This window comes from Amyelois transitella, chromosome 27, assembly GCF_032362555.1.
Source record: "Amyelois transitella isolate CPQ chromosome 27, ilAmyTran1.1, whole genome shotgun sequence".
Lineage (NCBI taxonomy): Eukaryota > Metazoa > Arthropoda > Insecta > Lepidoptera > Pyralidae > Amyelois > Amyelois transitella.
In genome coordinates, this window is record NC_083530.1 from 4,364,428 (window position 1) to 4,387,897 (window position 23,470).

Genomic DNA, 23,470 nt, shown 5'->3' on the forward strand with positions numbered 1-23,470 from the left:
AGCCTGCTTAGCGTCGTCGGCAAATTGTATGCTAAGGTATTGATTAATAGAGTCAGGAATGAAACTGATGACAAAATATGGGATGCTCAAGCGGGATTTCGAAAGGGAATGGGATGTACTGATCAGGTCTTTTCCTTGCGGTGCATAGCCGAAAAGTTTTTGGCCAAGAGTCAAAAAGTCTATTGCACATTCGTAGATCTGGAAAAGGCCTATGACAGAGTTGAGAGGAATGAATTGTGGTCAGCACTTTCTATGCATGGGGTGAGCAGTCTCTTAATACGAGCACTGAAATCCTTATATGAGGATTCGAGTGCTTGTGTCAGGATAAACGGAGCGCACACTGAGTGGTTTAAGATTGAGAAAGGCGTTAGGCAAGGATGTGTTGCGTCACCGTGGCTGTTCAACCTATTTATGGATAGCTGTTTGACAGATTTGAAAGAGTCTAAAAGTGGATTAAGGATGAATGAGTTACTCGTCAAATGTCTGCTCTATGCCGACGATCAGGTTATACTGGCGTCATCAGCGGAGGAGTTACAGGAGATGGTAAACTGTATGCATGAAGCTTTAAAAGAGAAAGGAATGAAAGTGAACGTAAGTAAAACTAAAACACTGGTTTTTGAAATGGAGAAAGAAATGACAGCATGTAATATTTTGATTGGAGGAGAAAAAGTGGAGCAAGTGAAAGAGTTTGTATATCTAGGATCAAAGTTTACATCAGATGGCAAGTATGATAGTGATATTGAAAGGAGAGTGAACGCGGGGAACATGGTGAATGGAGCTTTGCATGCCTTTATGAGCAGTCAGAAACTATCCAAAAAGGCTCGACTGGCTGTGCACAGGGGCGTGTTGGTCCCGACATTAATGTATGGGAGTGAAAGTTGGGTATGGCAAAAGAAGCATGAAAGCAGAATAAATGCAGTGGAAATGAGAGCGTTAAGGAGTATGATGGGTGTGAAATTGAGTGACAGGATAAGGAACAGCGTGATAAGGGAATGTTGTGATGTGAAAGAAGATGTAGTTACAGGAATAGAAAAGGGTATGTTAAGATGGTTCGGTCATGTGGAGAGGATGAATGAAAGCAGGTTGACTAAGCAGATATACAAGGAGAGTGTGGAGGGAAAGGTCGGAGTGGGAAGACCTAGACGAACGTATCTTGATCAAATTAAGGACGTCCTGGTAAAGGGTCAGGTCAAAAGTACCCGAAACCGCCGAGCTTGTATGAAGAGAGTTATGAATGTGGACGAAGCGAAAGAAGTATGCAGAGATCGTGGCAAGTGGAAAGAGGTAGTCTCTGCCTACCCCTCCGGGAAAGAGGCGTGATTTTATGTATGTATGTATGTATTAACTTACTTCATGACTTACTCATATGGTCCTTAGTTTGACTTATTATCATCGTTTATTTCCACATTATCGTCGGACATTTCGCGATTAATATTCCGTTCCCACTTTAAATATGGCTACTTTATTGAAAGGAAAATAGGTGTGTGCTCATCTAATTGCGACGGAAACTTACCTAGGCGAGTGGAAGGCCACCTCGGTAAGTCGTGCCGCGTTTGTGTAGCCTTTGATCGTATTTTTTAATAAGTTAATAACATTGTCTTTCATATAACGTTTTGCGAGTGGTTAAAGTATTAAACTCGTAAGCATATCAGTTCATCGGTTGATATTACATTTACACAATTCCTCTTTTCAGAATAATGTATGTTAGTTTTGTCCAGGGTTCTTAAGAATATGAATTTTGGAAGAATAGAATCTAATGTCTATTCTTCCTCGCCCATAACACATCTTTATGTTTAACGGAGATGAAGCCATTATACGCGGTTGCCACGTTTATCGGGCTTAATGATAAAATTGATCTCTTCCTGCATCTGAATCAGCATCATTTACACCTGTAGATACTGAATCGATTCCGCTTTTTAAGCTTCATTCGCAATAATACATTTTTTTTCATTTAAGCTGATCGGCTCGTAGTTATTTAACCTATACCCAGGAGTTCCCCAATTTGATCAAGAATAGATTAATCTTTCTTTTTAAATTCATCCGGCTGAAGTTATTTTCCACTAGTCCTCTGCCAATCACTCGGACGTATCTATTATTATCTGTGGTCGGTAAGTGCATGTTTTAACACAATCTGAGGATCAGTGCGTTAATTGATACTACGTCAAATGTGAACGATAGTGGGCGATGGACTAGTCGGGATAAAAGGGGTTTTTACCAATGGCTGAGAGGTGTGCGTATGTCTGTTGATGTTTCTCATAAAGGATATTTATATGCTTTATTTTATTTTTGAACAGTGTTGATGATTGCGCTGTAGAAAAAATTGTTTGTTTGTATGTTCCCCGGGGGATCTGATCAGTGATGTTTTTATATACCTTTATATCATACACATCCTTAGCGTGATCAAGCAATTTTGCGAGTATATGGTTTTCATTTTAAATGAAAGAAATGTTAACTTTTAAATCTCATCCTTCACCCGCCGCCTCTTCGATACCAAGTTAAATATGCTTTTCAACCCATGAAATGTTATGTAAATCAACCTGCAAAGAATTTCAACCTTCACCCCTTTAGTGAGGTAAAGAAAACCTTGTGATTCCTACTACGCCACAAAGTCCAAACAGTATCACCTTATGTTTGTTTTACTCAAGCGCTAAGGTCCTCTAGAGTACAAGATTAATCCAAGATAATATACGCACAGTTTCAATGTCTCAAATAAAAATAATCGTCACCTTGCGATTGTCTCGCTATGATTCACTGTAAATGCGAAAATTCAAAAATTAACAGAAGTGACCTTTTACACTTTCTTGAGCTTTTGGAAAACAAAAATGTATAACCATCTATATAGGGATAAGCGAATAAATCTTACTTAAAATTTCCCTTTATGTTCTATTTGATTGACAATAACATGTCTATTAAAAAAGAACTAACCATGTATATTATGATACAATCATTGTAATTTAGGCACATTGTTAGGCAATTAAAGATAATTTTACAATAAAAAGTTCTAGCCATATTGTCTGCCCTGTGGGATTTTGATAAAACGTTCCTCACGACCGCTGGCATTGTTGTAACTGCCAGTATCAGAGCCTTGGCACGCCATCTGAAAGGTGACATATTTTTCTGCGTTCTAGACATTTTGAACTGGCAGGCGTATGTTTACTCAGATGTAGTTTCTTTAACACGATATTAATATAGATTTTTCATTTGCATAAAGGTCGCAATCAATTAATACTAACATACTGGTGTTTATTTTACTACCAAGGATACCCTTCGTCCTATTAGTAATTTGGTGGAAGATGTAGCATATATATATTTATGAAAATCCTTTTCTGGTAGTCCTTCAACGGATTTTGTTACTCGATCCAACCAGTGATGCTGGCTTGCTACTGATGTATTCATTTCTTGAACTTGAGACGCCTTTTACGAGATCATGAGAGAGAGAGACACGTGGAATTCTGCTGTTCTATGTTGACTGAGTCAACACGACTTGATAATTGCTTTTAATCTTTTCCATTAATTTCTTTTTGGCTATTTTGCTCCCGATTATTGATTTTTATTTGACCTATCTCCATTTCATACTGATATATCGCCTAAAGATACAATAGCATTAGTCATCCCACTTTCACTCCCAAATTTTCCGATATCAAAAACCAATGAATTTTTACAATCAATATTTACTTGTTCTAAATCCTCAAACGCGTTTTCTCCGCTAAACTTCACAATTTGATCCAGCTCCCTGACCTAGTAGTTTATTTCTGACGCGTCCACGTCTCTGATGAAATCATTACGGCGAAAATTTCAGCCATTTTTCACTTCACGAATTTGTTCCGTCTTGGCCAGTGATCCATCTTCGATTAGATTCGGTCTTGATGCTAAAAGAAAATGAGAAAAATTGATTTCATGAATTTAATTTTTAGCATTTACACGAAATCCTTATGTATTTGCAAGGATTTTTATCATTTTTGGGATAATTTAAATCGCATTGATAGTTCTTAAATTCACGATTTCTAATTATAGTGTTCGTGATTATGATGTCATTTCGGTATAACACCGAACTGAACGTATAAAAAAATTAGCGTGGTAGTTCCCGTCGTGATGTAATTTTCCATTTCATATTTCATAGATACCTATAATTTTATAATTAAAAATCATTAAAAACATCCCGAGACGCATAAAAAGTATTTATAACCCGGTTTGAAAATGCTAACAATAACAATTCATCTTATATCATAAACATGATGTATGTGAGTCATACGTAAAATCTCTTGATTTCTAGAGATTTAAAGAAAGAAAGAAAGAAAAATCGTTTATTTGGTACACTAACAAAATATAAATTAGAATTAGTGAAAATGGCCCTCGCTCAGCACAATAAATTAAAAAATGATAAATTTACAGAATCTTTACCCAAAACATCTATGATATGACCAAGTAATTGTTTTCAGGACCTTTACTGTACAACGTTCCCATTAAAACTTGTCTTTTGTATATTTTCTTTGCCAACATTCTTACATTCATCTTCTCAACATGATCAAACTATCTTAACATTAATTTTTATATTCGCTGTTCTTTCACTATATCGTCTTTTACATAACACCTATCATGTTATGTGAACTGTGAGCAGTCTTGATTCTGCTTCCCGCCACGCGAAGTTAGCAATAAATGTGTCGGCTGGTCACAATTCAGGTGGATCCCTTCCTGAAAAAATATATTTTAGTATCAACCAGCGTTTTGTGAAGTATCTATTTTATAAAATATTATTAACTGTAGTTTTGTACAGTAAAAAAAATATTAGAAGATACAGTAAAATTGCTTCTTCTTCCCCTGCGTTCTTACATTTCTAGCTCTTTTGATTTTACAGATTTTTTTTTAGTCAAAGTTCTATATAACTTCATCAGCGATATTGTAATGTCCCTTAGGAATGTCCCGGATGATTTCATCTATCATAATGACGCCTCCATGCGTCACCGTACCATCGCTCCCCGTCATTTGGTCTGACGGCCAAAATACAGGGATTTACAGCACGAATTCTTTTGTACTGAATACTGTTTCGTGTTTTTGTTATGTTGCCAAACGCAAGCCGCGTCGTGTTTTGGATCAGAATTTTTAAGTTTTTGTTTACTTTCTATCTGATTTTTCTAAGAAGTTAAAATTGGACTCCTTATTGGAGATGCAGGAGCGTGATAATTCGGAAAGAAGAATCGGTTGTTCAGAAAAATCAGGGTTCAAATGGAAACTCGTTAAGAGGAGAGCTGAAATCGCTTGTAATGAAAGAAACAAAATTGAATTTATCAAATCTACTCATGCTCATAAACATATTTTATATGTTTATGCTCATGCTCAGCCGTACAAGTATCTAAGTAATGAAAGTATAAAACAATTATACTGAACTTACATGGATTGAATAACGGCAGTATTTTATTGTGATTTTCTTTCACTTTGTATTTAGTATTTTCGACACAACATTTCAGCATTGGAGATATACAAAACCATTTCAATCCCATATTTCAGAACATGATTCACTCAAAAAACTAAATTCCGATCATGTATGTTAATATGTTTTATGTCGATATAATAAATTTTAATATTGGCCGAAGATCAAAAGGCTCCCAACTCATAATAACATGATTTATACTAGTGTATGTTTTTGAATAAACATTAGATGTTACCTAGTTTGTTACTATCCAACCTCAAAGTCATGAAAGTACTACATGTAGACTAGGAATACCAGGTAGTATTTATTTAATCAGTTAATAAAAAAAAATACTGTAAAGTGACTGCGAAAAAAATTATTGATAAGTATGAATTTGTGTTCCCTTATATATTCTTGTATTTCAGCTACAGTTAGTTTGAACCAATACCCACCATCCCCACCATCACCTATAGCTCCTATCAAGCTTCCGGTTTTACTGCTTTTGCGTTTTCTTTTTAAAACAGCACATTTCTCTTGACTCCCTAAAAATATCTTTAGATTCAAGATTCAAGATTATTTATTTGTAAAACATGTTACATTACATACACATAAATGGGTACATACATGTATTGCAGATGAAGAAGCATATTGTTGTGACTGAACATGTTTGGCCATACGGCATACAAAATATATTGTTTGTTTAGATCTGTAATACTCATCCCCTCTTCCAGGGGGATATTTCGATATACGTTAAGTCTTGGGTCATCGCCGGGTCTACCGAATCTTTTATCTTGAGGACCACCAGATAAATTGTTGCCTTTATATTTTAATGTTTCGCAGTAATCACACCGCGTTTGGCGAAGTGCTAAATATCTGAACATCTAAATGGTGGCTGTGTTTGACAGCTGTCAATTTGGACAGACAGGAGCGGCCTCGCGCCTGAATCATTGACCCAATCCAGATTTATTTCGGTTAAATTGGTGCGCGTGTCCTTAAATTTGATTTTGAAGTCTACCCATTTAGTTTATTTTGCCCAATGTCTTGCTTTAAGGTCGAGCGATTTTTAAAAGATCCTTTTCAAAAATTATCTTGATTTATCCAAAACATTTCAGCTTCATCTTGAGTTTTATAAATGAGTGAGCTGGCCTTTTATACTTTGAATTTTTTCGTGTATACCACTTTTAGTCCTTGCCTACAGTTCAATGTACCGTCCGTCCTTTCAGACAGACAAAAAAATCTTCAATTATTATTAAGTATGTAAGAAAATATGAATCGATATTACTCTAGACAATAAACAGAAAGTAACTTTCACAACACCCCTAGGGAGGTGTCAGAGGATTTCACAATGAGCCCCTCCAATCGCATCCAGCGGTTTCGTTGACATTAATTCGTCCAGGAGGGACAGTAAGTTTTAATGCGATTGTTTTATCCATTTTAGTGTTATCTTTAATTTCAGCAAATGTCAAAGTCCATGGGTCGTTTACCTTCGTTTTGTTTGACATGTTATTTGTATGTTCTTGATACCGATATAAATTGTAAAAAATTAAATAATGCAGGAGTTTCATTTATCTTAGACTTCACTGCCCTATCACAAACATTATCAGAGCATACGAAACTACTAATTTATTTCGATATTAAACTCACGCCTCTTTCCGAAAAGGGTATTGATAGTGACATTATCCTTCCACTAGCGACGATCCTTGCATAGTTCTTCCACATTCTCTCATTACTCTCTTTATGTAAGTTGAGATACTTTTGATCTGATCTTTGTGCCAGACCGTCCCCGATTTGACTAAAGACGTACTACTTAATTAGTTACGTTAGCTTTTTCGAACAATTATCAGCAAAAGCTAGGCACAAGTATAGCACGAAGTAGTACAAGCAAAACAAGTTCAACAAACATAAAAAGCCTTGGTAAAATTGCAAGAAGCCAAACAAGCGACCACGATAAAGAGTGGTATAAAGTCTGCACGTCAAACAGGGTTATGTGTCCCCTTATCTTTATGCGTTCCATTTCCGAGACACGGTTTGCTAACACACCCTGTGACGTCGGTAGCACACCCTGTGTCTAGTGTTTGAAGGGCTGCTTTGTGCAAAGAATCTACGTCTTCGTTTTTAAGCATAGCCATAAAGTGTTTTATTTGAAATGTAATGTTGGTTGCAATGGGACTTATTGCTTTACAATTTTATTCATCTTCGGTCATTTTTACTTTTTCGCAACTGTAACTTGATATAAATTTTTCATAATGCAAAATTATATTAGGTGAATTTATTTTTTTGTCATTTTAATGACAAATTGTGATAAGATTTTACCCAGGTTAAAGTTTTTACTAGGTACGCGATACTTTGACATGTTAGCAAAACAATTATAATTTGATAAAGCATATGAACAGAATCTCGATTAGCATTTTGATTTATTGCCTCTAAATATTTTCCATGATGGTGATTCGTTCCGTTTTGTTATTGTGCTCAAAAATGTTTGTTTGTATCCATCGCTTTTCGATGTTTGATTGTATTGGCCTAATTTTAGAAAAATGATGCCAAAGTTTAGGCGCTTCTTTTTTCGCTCTCTTTTTTCTAAATTATCATCCAGAATAAAAAACGTACGAAATAATCAAAATAATAATTTGCATTCATTATTTATATATAACATCATCTTTGATTTCGTAAACAGTCTTTGTATCAGTTATAATCTGGCTAGCAGCCTATCATTATCTGAATCCATCAATAAGCCATCCAGCTGAACGTTGCCTTTCAGTTCTTTCGAGTCAGTTACCTCCCGTATTACATCATATTTTAGATCCTTAACCATCTTACCATCAGTATGAAACTGGGTTACCATCTATATTGTCCCAACGTCGCACGGTCGCGCCCTAATGGCCAGGCATTTTTCCCTATTCACCCACACCTTGTCTACTTGGGCGTTGTCAAATTAGGGTCAAGAAGACACCTCGCAGATTCTACACATTCTTTACGTTAATGAGACTGCTTTTGTAAACGACCCAATTATTTCAATTCTTAATAATAAATAGGATTTGTATGTATGCCAACATGTATTTTTATTTATTTATTTCAATTACACGATCAAATTGTTTGATTTGTTTGTAACAGACTCTATTAAGTATATCAAAAGTATTTTCAACAATTTTAGAGTTCTTCATTATTTTTTCATTACAATTTCTTAAGTAAAATTTAATTTAATTTCAATTTCAATTCATTTGTTGCATATCATTTTGTACATTTCAGTTCTTACTACTACAATAGTCACTGGTTTAATAATGGGTACAACATGAACCCCGTAGGGTATAGGTATAGGTTGTTTGATTACCTTACAAGTTTAAAGTATCTCGATAGCGCAGCAGGTTAACATTATTTTTGCATTGCATTTGAAATCAGCCCATACCAAATTGTTTCTTATGTCTCGATATTAGTTGCTAAATTACGATGAATTAAAGAAATTGTTCTTTTGTTCACTGTACCTCTTCAACCGCACTTGTATCTTGAGATTTAATCCAGTCCTAGTTGTTTCAAGAGTGCTATATTTACAAACATTAGAAGCGCGTGCGATCGTACTTGGTTTTAATTTGAAAATTTTCCTACGCTTAAAACATTTCGTACACTAACTTTTTCATACTATTAAGTGAAGAATATTAAGTAAAAAAATACTGTCTTAATAAATTCTTGCAGTATCAAATTGTTAGAAAATGCAATCTAGTCAAATAAGAAATTAAATATTTTTCCCACACCCGTTTTGAAAGGGACAATTCACTAAATAAATATGACAGTACCTAAGTAAAACGTAATGGTTACAAACCAACTAACGAATAGTACCACTCCGTCTCTTTCCCATGGATGTTGTAAAATGCGGCTAAGGGACAGTCTTATAAACTTGAGATTTTTCTATTAGGCGACGGGCTAGCAACCACTATATGAATCTCAATTCTATCATTAAGCCAGACAGCTGAACGTGGCCTATCAGTCTCTCAAGACTGTTGTTTCTGTCTTCCCAGCAAAGGATACAGACGTGATTATATGTATGTATGGTTACAAACAAATTGGCAATATCATCAGCTACAATTGGCAATAACACTGGAACAACTTTATTATCCAGTAAAATTGCAGAATGTCTACAGGGTGTGAGTTAACTGATTCTGTAGTATCAACGACAGTCGCGGATCGCTTCTCTCGTGGGGCGGCCGTGTCGACTCCGCCGCGGATTTTCTCATCTAACCTTTTCATAGACCCCGATTGTTCAGGAGTAATTGTTGCAATTATTTTCAACGTACAATCATTGCAATTTTACTCTTGTCGTCCGTGATGTGAAGGTTAATTTTATTGCGTTATCTTCTTTAAATTGCTTTGGCGGTTTTCGTGATAAGTGTTTTCGGATGATCGTTTGTTAATTAATATTTTATAGTAATAGCCGAAAATAAGTTTGAAGTATTATGCGTCTTTAATAGTGTTTCGTCTCATGAATGTTTCTCTTAAAATCTTATGTTGATATTTTAGTAATCGCAGCAATTTTTCTATGAGGTAATTTGAAAAAGTCTTTTAAAAGTCAAAAATATATACGTGCTACTTATAAAAAAATTGTAAGTGAATTGGTGTGACTGAGTAGGATTTATGATTAATAAATGTCTGACCTGCAAGCATCCTGTTTTGATAAAAATGACAGATTACGTCGCAGTACTGTCAGTCACATTTATTGCAACTGAAATGAATGACTACTACATTTAATCTGCCTCAAATTCTAATGACGTTAACGCAATTTAAAGTAAATTCTTAACAATTACCTTTATTCTGAAAAAAATATTTTTGAAAATAAAGAAATTTGGTGGTATATTAAGATGTCGTTAATATCATCGTCGTCATAAAACATGATGTAACTATCTCTGCCTCTAACGTTACATATTAAGGGCTCGGAGAGATAATTAAAGTAAACATTTCATAACCAAACGACGGTAAACCACCGGCTGATAAAAGTAAAAGGTAATTATATTTACAATTAACGTTAGGAGAAATTGTGGAAAGTGTGTCGGTGTACGCTTAGCCTTATGTAAATTCATAACTATCGATGTATGAATGAATTATGATCTGTCATAACATATAGCAACAATTCGTGGAAACGTAATGTGTAAGGGTAAAGTGGGCATATCAAAACGGTTAGATTATAGAGTTATATTTGATGTCAGTGAGTACAAAATTGACTCGAATAGTTAAAGTGAAATAGATCACTGGCATTCAGAAGCAAATACCATTGTAAATAACAGAATTAAGTAAAAGAAATGACATTAATAACAGTACAATCAAGATTCAATCTTTGATTAAATTACAAAAGAATATTGGAAGAAATAGGTACCGTTGATAGTGTATCTTCTTTGTGGTCTGATTTACGATGTTACAAAACAAAGCATAGTATTAATTTTCATAATTTGACCATATGCGTCCAATGTAACCGTTAATGGACTACCTGGTCCTAATGAATACAATATTAATCAAGTCGTCCTTACAAATCTAAACATGGCATTTGTAACAATACACGCAGGACTTGATAGGAACCATATTATGGACATGTATTTCATTAATTTGCGCGGAAATGAATGTTAAAATTGTGAAAAATATAGGTTTGCTTGATCACGCAAATATTTTCATGACTATTATGGTTGATTTAGATCTTGCAACCTTCTGTTATAAAAATGTGCAGTTAAAAGCAGAACATACTAGAAGATATCTCAGATGGAATATCAGACAAAATAGACGCAAAATCGTAACGTATACGAAAATTATAATAATTTTGGCAAGATAATTTCATACCCAAAATAGTTCGAGTCTTATCTCGATTGAGAAAGTAATTAATCTAGGCTCGTCGTCATTGATATCCATTAAAGCACCAACAATGTTTCTTTTTTTTTTCATTTTGATATTTGTTCCTTAGCGGGAGAATACGCAAGGTCCTTCTACATATTCTATACCAATTCTTTGAAAAAATGATAATAACCATTGAATGGAAGTTTATTTACGTTATACACGTTCATCTCACCTATGTGAGCTATTTTTGAATAGACTGAAGTAAATATTATTGGCAAAACATCTATTGGATAGTTGTCGGATGTAAAGATTTCATCAGAATGCGTTGCTATATTTTTTTTGCTTTTATGAATCTCTGTATTTTGAATCAACATCCTTATTTCTATTCGTATCGCGTTTGGTTGGTTTTAGTTCTAGTTTACTTGACCGAATTCTAATGATAAACATTATTAAAGTTATTTAGATTGGTATGCGTTTCATATTTATAACATTTGATTTTATCTTCTCATTAAATCCTTTTCAATCTTATAGTGTGTTTCAACTGTGAATCGGACATAGTTTAAAAATTACACGAATTCAAATATAATAGTGACTGGACTCTAAAGTGATGATAAACATAAAATAGTTGAAAGTGATTTTGGAATTGTCATCAAAATGGCTACCTCGGCCCCGCCAAGGGTATCCAGGAATGTGTCCCTGCCAGCTGGGAGACAGCCCCCCACAGTCGGGATGCTCGCGAGAAGGACTTTATCAGAAAGGTATCTGTATAATTCATTGATGATTAAACTTTTGTTATTCGTTAAAGATTCTTCTTTTAGGCGATGGGCTAGCAATCTGTCACTATTTGATTCTCAACTCCATCGTTAAGCCATACAACTGACCGTGCGCCCTCTCAGTTTTTTCGAGACTGCTGGCTCTGTTTACCCGACATGCGATATAGACGTGATTATATGCATGCATGCAATACTTTACCTACCTATTTAAGAAGTTTCGTAGTTTTTCCGCATTTGTCGGGTATCTTTTATGTACAGTATATCAAGCTGTTCGAGATTGCCTCTATTAGAGGATATATGCCGGGAAACTTGACATGCTGTGACCTTCCATACTAATAGTACAAATGTGAAAGTGTTTTTGTTTGTTCGTCTTTCACGTCAAAACCACTGGACCGATCTCCATTAAGTTTTGAAAGCATATAGTGCTAGTCTAGTAAGAAGAAGGATGAAGTGACACTTAAGGCGCGTGCTTTAAGTGTCTCTTGGTTAACATTTATAATGCGTATGAAGTAATTCAAATCGCCATTTCTATCGATATGTTTTACTAGCTGTGCCCGCGACTTCGTCCGCGTGGAATAGTTATTTTGGGCATCATATTTATTTTTGCAAACATCCTCCTCGGCTTTTTCCTCTTCGGCTTCGGTCAGGCGGTCGCGTATTAGAAAGAACGCTGGTTCACCGTATTAAATGTTTCGCTGCAAATTGCTTAAACGACTATATCTCAAAACCTATTCGTCTGATTTATATACTGTAAATGGCAATTTTAGTCTACATGAAAAGCCGAAAGTAATAAACATATTTATTTGGATAAGGATTAATACTGAATTAAAGAAAATTGGTTTTAAAATAACTTATGTTTATAATGAAAAAATAATCTTAAAAAATGAATATAAAAGTGGTTATTGTAAGTAAACCTTAAGAGATAGATATATGCTCTCGCGGACTTTTTTGTGGCAAAAAATGAGTACTTCACATCTTTAGTACATTGTTTTACTATATCTTTGTTGGTTTGCGCAGCGTTCGCGTGGAAAGCTCGCAGATGGCCGACTCATTCAACTTTCACCTGCATTGTTGACGTTTCCCGTAGGAAATCCGGGATAAAATGTAGCCTATAGCCTTCCTCGATAAATAGACTATCTGACAGTGAAAGAATTATTCAAATCGGTTCAGTAGTTTCTGAGATTAGCGCGTTTAAACAAACAAACAAACAAACAAATAAACAAACAAAACAAACTCTTCAGCTTTATAATATTAGTATAGATTATTGATTCCATTATAGTGATCAATTGGACAAAGGCATTCCTCCATCTATTTCTTTCCATTCACATCAATCATTGATTCCATCATGAACTTATAGTAGCACAAACCAAAAATACTAGCTTCGTGACGCATCCGGCTCCCGTCTGTCTATCTGTCCATGCTAATTGCTCTTGTCACAGATACGGTGTTATGTTATGATGACCCGTCTACATACCACGTTTGAGATAACGGGCTATCGCTTTTTAGTATTTTCTAAACGCGTCAAATCGATTAGGCGACTGTAGAGTTAACACTGAAATTTGGAATAATTCCATTGTTTAATGCACATAACATGGTTGAATCGGAAATGTGTTCTAAGAAATTATGGCAGAGCAAATACGGATAGGTTTCTGTAAGTAATATGTCTCCAAAGGTGGAATGCTAAATTTGTTCGAAATTCATTGTAAATTGTGATCTGTCTATTATTTTAGCTCCTCTGTTGCTTCTTGCCAATTTTAAAAATTACCTACCTAAGATTATGTTTGGAATATTAAATAATTATATGAGTAGTAAGTATTTTAATACAGTTTAGAAGGGTTCTTTGTGCTCCAAAAAACTGACAGATATTCCAGCTGTTAACGTTTAATGAGTTATCATTCTTTTATCATGTATTGATTAACTTGCTCCGCCATTATCATTTATGTGAATGATGTGCTGTTAATTTGTATGCCATTTCTCGTTATTTACAATTGTATCTTCAAATTTAACAGCTGATCTGTCTCAGTGACTTTTGGTAAAAGCATTAACTCAATTCAAAATTCATGAAAGTACGTAACTACGAAGGGAAAGTTAGTACGTACTCAATTAATAGAAGTTGAATTCATTAAATTAATTAACTATAATTGTTTACTAGTGCAGCGGTTTGCTGGAAACTCGTTAATTTATAATAGTTGAAATTTCTCTGAAACTATTAGCAGCTTTATGTCTCCTTCGGGAATGAAAGGAGCATTATATTTATCAGTTGCATTTTGTCATGATTCCAAGAAAATAATAGAAATGAGAATTTGAAACTTTGTAATGTATGATAAATTGGGAATTAAATTCACAGGATAGTTATTCCAGATTGGCGATAGTCTAACTTTGGTTAATAAACAATTATTACAATGTGTCATAAAACAACTGTGTCGCTACGTTCTTTGCTAAATATAAGCCATTTACACGATAGAAAGAGGAGATCTGTTATAACAGTCTGTACTTTTAATATTTGTACCGTTGTTCTATCTTCCATTCATAAATACAGCAGGAACTGTTTACGTCATTTCACATAGAACGTTTTTACAGGTCCACCTTTGTTTTTCATTAATAAGTTTAGGTTATATCAGTTGCCTCTCTTTGGTTGAAGTTTAAGTTATATTAGTTAATAGTTTTTTTTAAGTGTAGTGAGCGTTGAATGATGCATTAATTTTACATCAGCACAGCATTGGTACAAACATTAACTTTTATATTATGTCACTTTTCTTATTGTTTTTACGACCGTACAAATTTTCGCTTTATCTTCTTCAGCGTTTGATTAGATTTCGTTGTTAGGTCAATTAATAGCTTTTTAAAATGTTAGCTTATATTTAACATTGGCCCATTTCGTTGGCGTAATGTGATTTTTTAATTAAGCGTCTAGTTCTGTTGTTATTTCGTACCAAAATTGACTCATACGCCAAATTATATTCGAAAGCCAATCGAATCTCGCAGAACCTCAGTGGCCGATATCGTTTTACTACTTCCTTCGTGTGTTTGGATTGGTGTTTCCTATGACCTTTGTGTTCGTTCATTTGGGATCCTTAATATAGCGCAATGTTTGATGCGGCGTATCGTAGGGGGCACGTGTACGGCGTTTGTATGTTGCCGGTTCTTGAATCATTCATCATTTGCCAATTGGATTATCTTGGTTGCACAATCACACGTTTCGTAGTTTACGGTAGAAATTAGTTTTAACAAATGTATTATAAGTTTTTTCATATTTCTTCGGTAACGTATTTAGGATTAGTGGTTTCGAATTTGTCCAATTTTATCATTATCCTTATCCGGTAACTATCGCTATGCGGTCTTATTTATCGAATCATTGCACATGTAGTCTAATATTATTAAAACGTTATTAATTACGTCATAATCTTTATATTTTATCTGGGCATATCCCTATTAGGGTTTTTTGTTATTGCCCATTCTTATTAATATGTTGATTCTGGCGGAACTAGGGAGGAACCGCTGCCAAGATAAACGCCAGGTGGATGACAGTGAAAAAGACTACCAACGGACAAAAAAAAAACGTTTTGTCAAAAAAAAACATTCGCTAGTTTGATTGCCCCTAAAATTTCCACTTTTCCAAACAACGGTAGTTATCAACTGCACCATCTGTGTCTATATTGATCGCAGTCACTTCTCCCGCAGTGACTTGGAGCCCTGCGCCGCCACAGCGCCCTCGGGGAGCTCCAGCAGCTCCAGCCTCTCGTCCAGGAGCAATGAGAGCAACACGGTGGCTGCGGACCAGCAGGGTGAGTGTCAGATGAAACTGGTCTATATTGAAAAAAAAATTGACTTTGTCTTTTTTGGTCTTTGAGTAATATGAGCTACTGTGGAACAGCTTTCTGACTGAAAAGAAAATCTGGTCCTTGATTTACTTCAATCTAGTCCAGGAACAATAAAAGTATAACTGAGGTGGGGTTTAAACCGTGATCCTGAAGTGGGTAAGTCAGGTTTTTGCGCGAAGTTACTCCGGTATGACCTCAGAAAACATTGCAGGGGAACCTAACCCATATTTGATCATGGTAAAAGTTGTACTAAATGAATGTGCTTATTACATATCTATACTTCTCCAGATACATTTATAGTTTATCTGGAGAATCTATAGCAATAAATTCGTTGAGTTATGACCTTTTTGTATTGCTGCAACTGACATCCTTATTTGTAGTTCATTATATGTACATTGTAAATTTGTTTGTAGCAAATCAAATAAATGAATTATCATCTATCTAATAGCAGTGATACATAAGAGGTAACCTATATATGAAACTACCTTCTTGTTAAGTTGTTTTATTTATGTTTACAGCATCTCAATCGGACTGGTCGGAGGAGGACGAGCCGCTAGCTGCCCAGTGGGCGGACAGCCTGCCCCCACACGTTCTGGACTCTATATCACTGTCACACACTCATAGGAAACGGCAGGAGGTCATACATGGTAAATATGTTCTTTAGGATATGTAATACGAGATCTGCTCTTGATCTTAGTTCTTGTAAAACACTAATCAACAGACTGTATTCTCATGTATCTAACAATTGAGTGTATTTATGTTAATGTACGATGAAACCTGTACATTCGGGCGACTGAATACTTGCCTGCAAATATATTGTCTACCCGTTTACTATTATAACTAATTAATATTATAATATAATAATTTTATTGTCTTGTGAAATCTTAATATGTACATATAAACCGTCTCCATTTTCAGAGCTAATAGTCTCCGAAGGGTCGCACGTCCGTTGGCTCAAAGTCCTCGGAGGGGTGTTCCTCAGGCCGCTAGAAAGTCACCCCACTCTCCTCCCCCCCGAGGAGCTGAAGGCGCTGTTCCCGAATCTGCCGGGGGTGCGGGAGCGTCACGCGAGGCTGTACGCCGATCTGAAGACGTTGAAGCTGGAAGCGCCTGCGCATATTGTGCCTATAAGGCCGTTGGCTGATACTTTGTTGAATACGGTGAGTTATTGTTTTTTTTTCTGGTTAATAGAGCCCACTCTTAAAACTCAGGAGTTTCTAAAGTATTAATGACCTCTGCGAAGAGAGTACCTTGCCACGCACTAGATGATCTGATGTGACGATACAATACACTAACTTTAATAAAAATAATCACATTTAATATAATATTTAATGATCAGATAAAAATGAAGACCCCTTCATAATTAAGATCATTATTTTAATCGAAAATTAATTATTTAGTTAAACTTTTATTACATAGTTTATAAATTTTGTATGATTGCATAAAATAAGTCAAGGTATCTTTGGCTAACTTATTCAATACTGCAACTGGTCCACTTGGCAGAAGGCTGCCTTTGACCTTTCATGGATGAATGATATGCGATAATATTTTATTAGTGAATACATTTTATTTTAACATTAGCATGCCTATGATTTACCTATATTTTTTTAATCATTCGCTCTGTCCTTCGTTCATTCACTCATTTAGACTCGTATCATATACATAAAATGACGCCTCTTTCCCGGAGGTGTAGGCAGAGACTACATCTTTCCACTTGCCACGATCTCTGCGTACTACCTTCGCTTCATCCACATTCATAACTCTCTTCATGCAAGCTCGGCGGTTTCGGTTTACACTCGTAAATCTCGATTTAGGTTTACACTCGTAAATCTTGACAATAAATTAAAGTGTATAATATAACTTTATTATCTATTTCCACAGTTGGGTGAATCTGGCTACTCGGCGTGCCTGGCCCGCTTCTGCCGCGGCCAGCGCATGGCCCTGGACTCCTTGCGGGAGCGGAGGAGGAAGAACAAGGAGCTGCATCAGTTCCTGGCGGCGAGGGAACAGCTGCCCCTGTGCGGGAGGCTGCAGCTGAGGGATCTGCTGGCTTGCGTCTGGCAGAGGTGAGTTGTATACCTACATATCATAAACCAGCTGTGCCCGCGACTTGGTCCGCGTGGAATAGTTATTGTAGGCATCATTGAAGACGTCAAGAATGCAACTGTTTCTTTTTCACATTTTCCTTTATTTCATCGCTCGTAATTGTTGCAGCGTGATGTTATATAGCCCAAAGCCTTTCTCGATAAATGGTCTATTTAACATAGAATTTTTCAATTTAAACCAGAAGTTCCTGAGATTAGCGCGTTCAAACAAACAAACAAACTCTTCAGCTTTATAATATTAGTATAGATAGATATGTAGATAAATAAATACATATGTACTGTACATACGGGACTAATTACACAGATTGAATTAGTTACGAGATACTTACTCAACGATACTATATTTTATAATAAATACTTATAAAGATCACTATCCAAAAACAACTATTAAACATGGATAATAGACCCGCCATACAAATCCATTAAGGTTAGTATGCGACTCGTGCAAGAACCTCAATTGATTTTTATGAGTTTTCTAAGAAGGATGGATGGATGGATAATAATATTATGACAATTTTCCATCAAAAAACGTATTACTCTGGTACTTTTAAAGATACTTTGAAACGTTTCTTCAAAAGGGACATAATTGACGGCCTCTGTGGCGCAGCGGTAGTACGCTTGTCTGTGACACAGGAGGTTCCGGGTTCGAATCTCGGTCAGGGCATGATGATAATAGAACTTTTTCTTATTGGCCTGGGTCTTGGATGTTTATCTATATAAGTATTTATTATATTATAAAATATGGTATCGTTGAGTTAGTATCTCGTAACACAAGTCTCGAACTTACTACGAGGCTAACTCAATCTGTGTAATTTGTCCCGTATATTTATTTATATTTATAATTGACTAAACCGTTTGTTACAGACTAACAAAATACCAGTTACTACTAGAGAGCGTTATAAAAACCGTGGACGAGAATGAAGGTGACTCCGCTGAGGATATCGCGAGGCTGAAGCGAGCCCTCGACACCGCCAAGGAAGTGTTGCACAGTGTCGACACAGCCATCAGAACTGCCGAGAATGAACACAGGTCAGTAACATGCTGCAGTGTGGCTTGTTCCGCCGCTTCTTCTAAGGTGACTCCGCTGAGGATATCGCGAGGCTGAAGCGAGCCCTCGACACCGCCAAGGAAGTGTTGCACAGTGTCGACACAGCCATCAGAACTGCCGAGAATGAACACAGGTCAGTAACATGCTGCAGTGTGGCTTGTTCCGCCGCTTCTTCTAAGGTGACTCCGCTGAGGATATCGCGAGGCTGAAGCGAGCCCTCGACACCGCCAAGGAAGTGTTACACAGTGTCGACACAGCCATCAGAACTGCCGAGAATGAACACAGGTCAGTAACATGCTGCAGTGTGGCTTGTTCCGCCGCTTCTTCTAAGGTGACTCCGCTGAGGATATCGCGAGGCTGAAGCGAGCCCTCGACACCGCCAAAGAAGTGTTACACAGTGTCGACACAGCCATCAGAACTGCCGAGAACGAACACAGGTCAGTTACATGCTGCAGTGTGGTTTGTTCCGCCGCTTCTTCTAAGGTGACTCCGCTGAGGATATCGCGAGGCTGAAGCGAGCCCTCGACACCGCCAAGGAAGTGTTACACAGCGTCGACACAGCCATCAGAACTGCCGAGAACGAACACAGGTCAGTTACATGCTGCAGTGTGGTTTGTTCCGCCGCTTCTTCTAAGGTGACTCCGCTGAGGATATCGCGAGGCTGAAGCGAGCCCTCGACACCGCCAAGGAAGTGTTGCACAGTGTCGACACAGCCATCAGAACTGCCGAGAATGAACACAGGTCAGTAACATGCTGCAGTGTGGCTTGTTCCGCCGCTTCTTCTAAGGTGACTCCGCTGAGGATATCGCGAGGCTGAAGCGAGCCCTCGACACCGCCAAAGAAGTGTTACACAGTGTCGACACAGCCATCAGAACTGCCGAGAATGAACACAGGTCAGTAACATGCTGCAGTGTGGCTTGTTCCGCCGCTTCTTCTAAGGTGACTCCGCTGAGGATATCGCGAGGCTGAAGCGTGCCCTCGACACCGCCAAGGAAGTGTTACACAGCGTCGACACAGCCATCAGAACTGCCGAGAACGAACACAGGTCAGTTACATGCTGCAGTGTGGTTTGTTCCGCCGCTTGCGCCACATGCGCTTTGGAAGCGGTAGTAGTTGTTTGAGTGATGTGACGTCAATAAGTGATACCTTGTATCCAATTTTGAAAATAAATCTATTCTATTCTATTCTAACATACTAACAGACAGACAATCATTCAGTCATAGGTCATAGGTGAGCTGTAGGCACTACGTATTAGTCCCCATCCGAAAGCCTACAAACTTTCTCTTTTTCAATGTTCGCAAATAAAAATAAATAATTTATTTGCGAACATTGAACCGCGATGATTATAAAAACAAATTAAGTAATATTTATTTTTATTTTGTAGTCTAAGAATTTAACATACACACATATTAACATGTTTATTTCCCTTGCGGTGTAGACAGAGCCAACAGCCTTCAAAAGACTGACAGGCCACGTTCAGCTGTTTGGCCATGTAAAAATTATATATAATAAATAATTTCTTTATATTATTATGATATCTCACTCCCCCTCGCCCAAATATAATTATGATTACAAATCGTGTAGGTTTTGCTAAGATTGATTCATTTCATTGATCAACACTTCTCTCATTTTGAAGACGAATAAAACTGAACCTTATTCCCTTCGCTTTTGGTCCAGATTACGCGCGATCCAGAGCAAGTTGGAGGTGCGAGTGCCGCACAGCGGCGGCGAGTGGGAGGACGTGAGGAAGCTCGACCTCACCCACCACAAGCTTCGTTACGAGGGCGAGCTCACCATGCGCAACGACAGCAACAAGAAGATCAGCGTGCTGGTGAGGCAGAAATATCTTATATATAAAACAAAACATATAATCACGTCTATATCCCTTGCGGGGTAGACAGAGCTAACAGTCTTGTAAAGACTGATAGGCCACGTTCAGCTATTTGGCTTTAAGATGGAATTGAGATTCTAATAGTGACGGGTTGCAAGCCCATCGCCTAAAAAAAAGAATTTCAATTTCATCTATATATACAGGGTGACATTTAAAACAACTGCATCCTTTTAAACATAGACTATACCCATGCCTCTGAGCCTTTGAGCCTATTTTTATAAAAAATAAACGTCATAATTTTCACATTTGAAAAACCCTTAAAAACTACGTCAAATGCTTTAATATAGATCAATACTACAAAAAGAAAATAAAACTAAACATGTAAATAAATGTCTGAGAAATAAAATATTTTTCTAGTATCAAGATCAAGTAAAGTACAGAGTTGTCGAGATCGCTCAGCTGAATGAATTGTGTCGTTGACCTCTGAATCTTACGAGTCGCTTTTCCGCCGGCCAGGATATGACTTATTTAGGATCGTGGATTTTGATACTTTTATTTTTGTTTCGTACTTTCTGAAATATGAACCGTTAATTTTCTTTTTCGTTGAGGACGGATTTTGTTCCTGTTTGAAATGTTGGAAAGAGAATTTTATGAAGGAGGTTTTTATCTATAAATGCTACCCGTGCGAAGCCGGGGCGGATCGCTGGTTATGTATAAAAGCGAAAATCACTCGGTAATTCACACATACGATCACGATATTTCAAAGAAAGGTAGATTTTAAGTAGGAGGCGTCCTTAACCGAACGTAGGATATTTGACAAAAGAGATAAAACAGCATTTCAAGGATAATACAAGCATTTATCTGGGAATACCCTCGAGAACGAACTCCCGCGCAAACGCTAGTATTTACTAAACTAACTCAATACCACCTCGTTTCAGGCTCTGATGCTGGAAGACTGCTTGGTGTTGCTACATCGGGAAGGTGACAAGTTTCTCTTAAAACCCATACCGCAACCCAGCCAGCCGGGGTTACTGTCTCCTCTTATCAAATGGTAAGTTTGTTTAGCGCTATGCTCTTCTATGATATCAATGCGTAATCACAAATTAATGCAACAATGAGATGTTTTTATCAGTTCTACATTCATTCATGTTTTTTAATGTAGACAATGTGCATTCGTCCACGATTTAGATTTAAGAGATTTATATTTGTAAATTGACGTTCGATGAAAATGCTGCAGTGTAGTTTGGTCCGCCGCTTCTTCTACACATGCGCTTTGGAAGCGTAGTATAATTAGATTTAAGTTATGTGACGTCAATAAGCGATACCTTGTTTCCAATTTTGAAAATAAATCTATTCTATTCTATCATAATGTGGGCTGATGATTCAGTGCTAAGCATTGAAGTGAGTGTTACAGACTACTCTTAACAACTGGTCTAAATTTTTTCATCATTTTGTTATTCAGCTTGACATAATTTTGTGCAGTTATTTAAATTGATTTTGATCATATATCCACGCGCCATATTTCAAAACCTCGACAAATATTTGATAAGTCCCAAAGAATAAATAATTGTAATCTTATTTTCAACTTCATTCAACAGGGATAAGGTACTGTTTCGTCCCAACGCGGCTGTGAGGAACACTTTCTTCCTGATGAATATCAATGGCGTTCAGATGCATGAACTCTCGTCTACGCCTTCTGAATATGCCAAGTGAGAGACTTATACAGTTATAGATAAGGATTTTAAGTATTTTTATTCCCTCCCGATCACTGAGTCTTAAGTAGTAAAACAAAGTAAAACGTCTTGTGAGCAACCTGCTTAACTAGCTGATCGCCCATTTAGCAAAACGTATAACTATCATGACATCTAGTTAACAAAACGCCTATTTAGGATATCGTCAGATTAATATTATGTAACTTTTTAAACTGTTAAAAGTGCCGTATGTTTCATTAGATAAAAAGTATACTACTCCATCTCTTCCCCATGGATGGCGTAAAAGGCGACTAAGGTATAGGCTTATAAACTTGGGATAAGGATTTTCCACGAGTACTTACATATTCGTTTATCGCAAATCTTACAGGACCAATAATTTCCACTTAGTTTGCTACACTTAGGATAAGGTTAACCCACTTCAAGAGATGTCGATTAGGGCCTGTTCTCTTTATATAAATGTTATTTTGTAACCACTCGTGTATTATGTATTTTAGTTGGGTGAAGCATATCCAAGACTCTCCCCTCGCGAAGTTGGCTGAAGCCAAATCTAACATCACGCCTTCGCACCAGCCCAGCAGGTCTACTGATGATTCAGGTATTTATAAATTAATCATTGGACAGGAAAGCGTATCACAGCACGGAGGATTATATTAATGATAAACATGTGTGGCCCGAGCTTGACTAGTAACCTGTCACTATTTGAATCTCAATTCTATCATAAAGCCAAATAGCTGAACGAGGCCATTCAGTCTTCAAGACGGTTGGCTCTGTCTACCCCGCAAGGGATATAGACCATATGTAATGTAATAAACATGTGTGGCTCAAGCTTGACATAATGGCAAGTCTCGAACTTATTTCGTGGCTAACTCAATCTTTGTAACCTGTCCCGTACCTATATATTTTTTTTATAACATTCGTCAGATTCCCCTGCAAATGTTACGAAGTTTAGACGGGAGCCGCTCTGT

The 23,470-nt window shown here is 36.8% G+C and overlaps 1 protein-coding gene across 1 annotated transcript in view; it reads left to right on the top strand.

Moving 5' to 3' along the window:
• Positions 1–23,470, top strand: part of LOC106130397 (uncharacterized) — a 143,829-nt gene that overhangs the window by 110,204 nt on the left and 10,155 nt on the right. Inside the window, exons 22-30 of the mRNA XM_060951940.1 lie at positions 15,670–15,773; positions 16,328–16,456; positions 16,728–16,969; positions 17,691–17,875; positions 18,779–18,943; positions 20,640–20,793; positions 21,732–21,844; positions 22,392–22,502; positions 23,000–23,100. Of these exons, the coding sequence (XP_060807923.1) occupies positions 15,670–15,773; positions 16,328–16,456; positions 16,728–16,969; positions 17,691–17,875; positions 18,779–18,943; positions 20,640–20,793; positions 21,732–21,844; positions 22,392–22,502; positions 23,000–23,100 (1,304 nt within the window). The remainder of the gene's footprint in view (positions 1–15,669; positions 15,774–16,327; positions 16,457–16,727; positions 16,970–17,690; positions 17,876–18,778; positions 18,944–20,639; positions 20,794–21,731; positions 21,845–22,391; positions 22,503–22,999; positions 23,101–23,470) is intronic.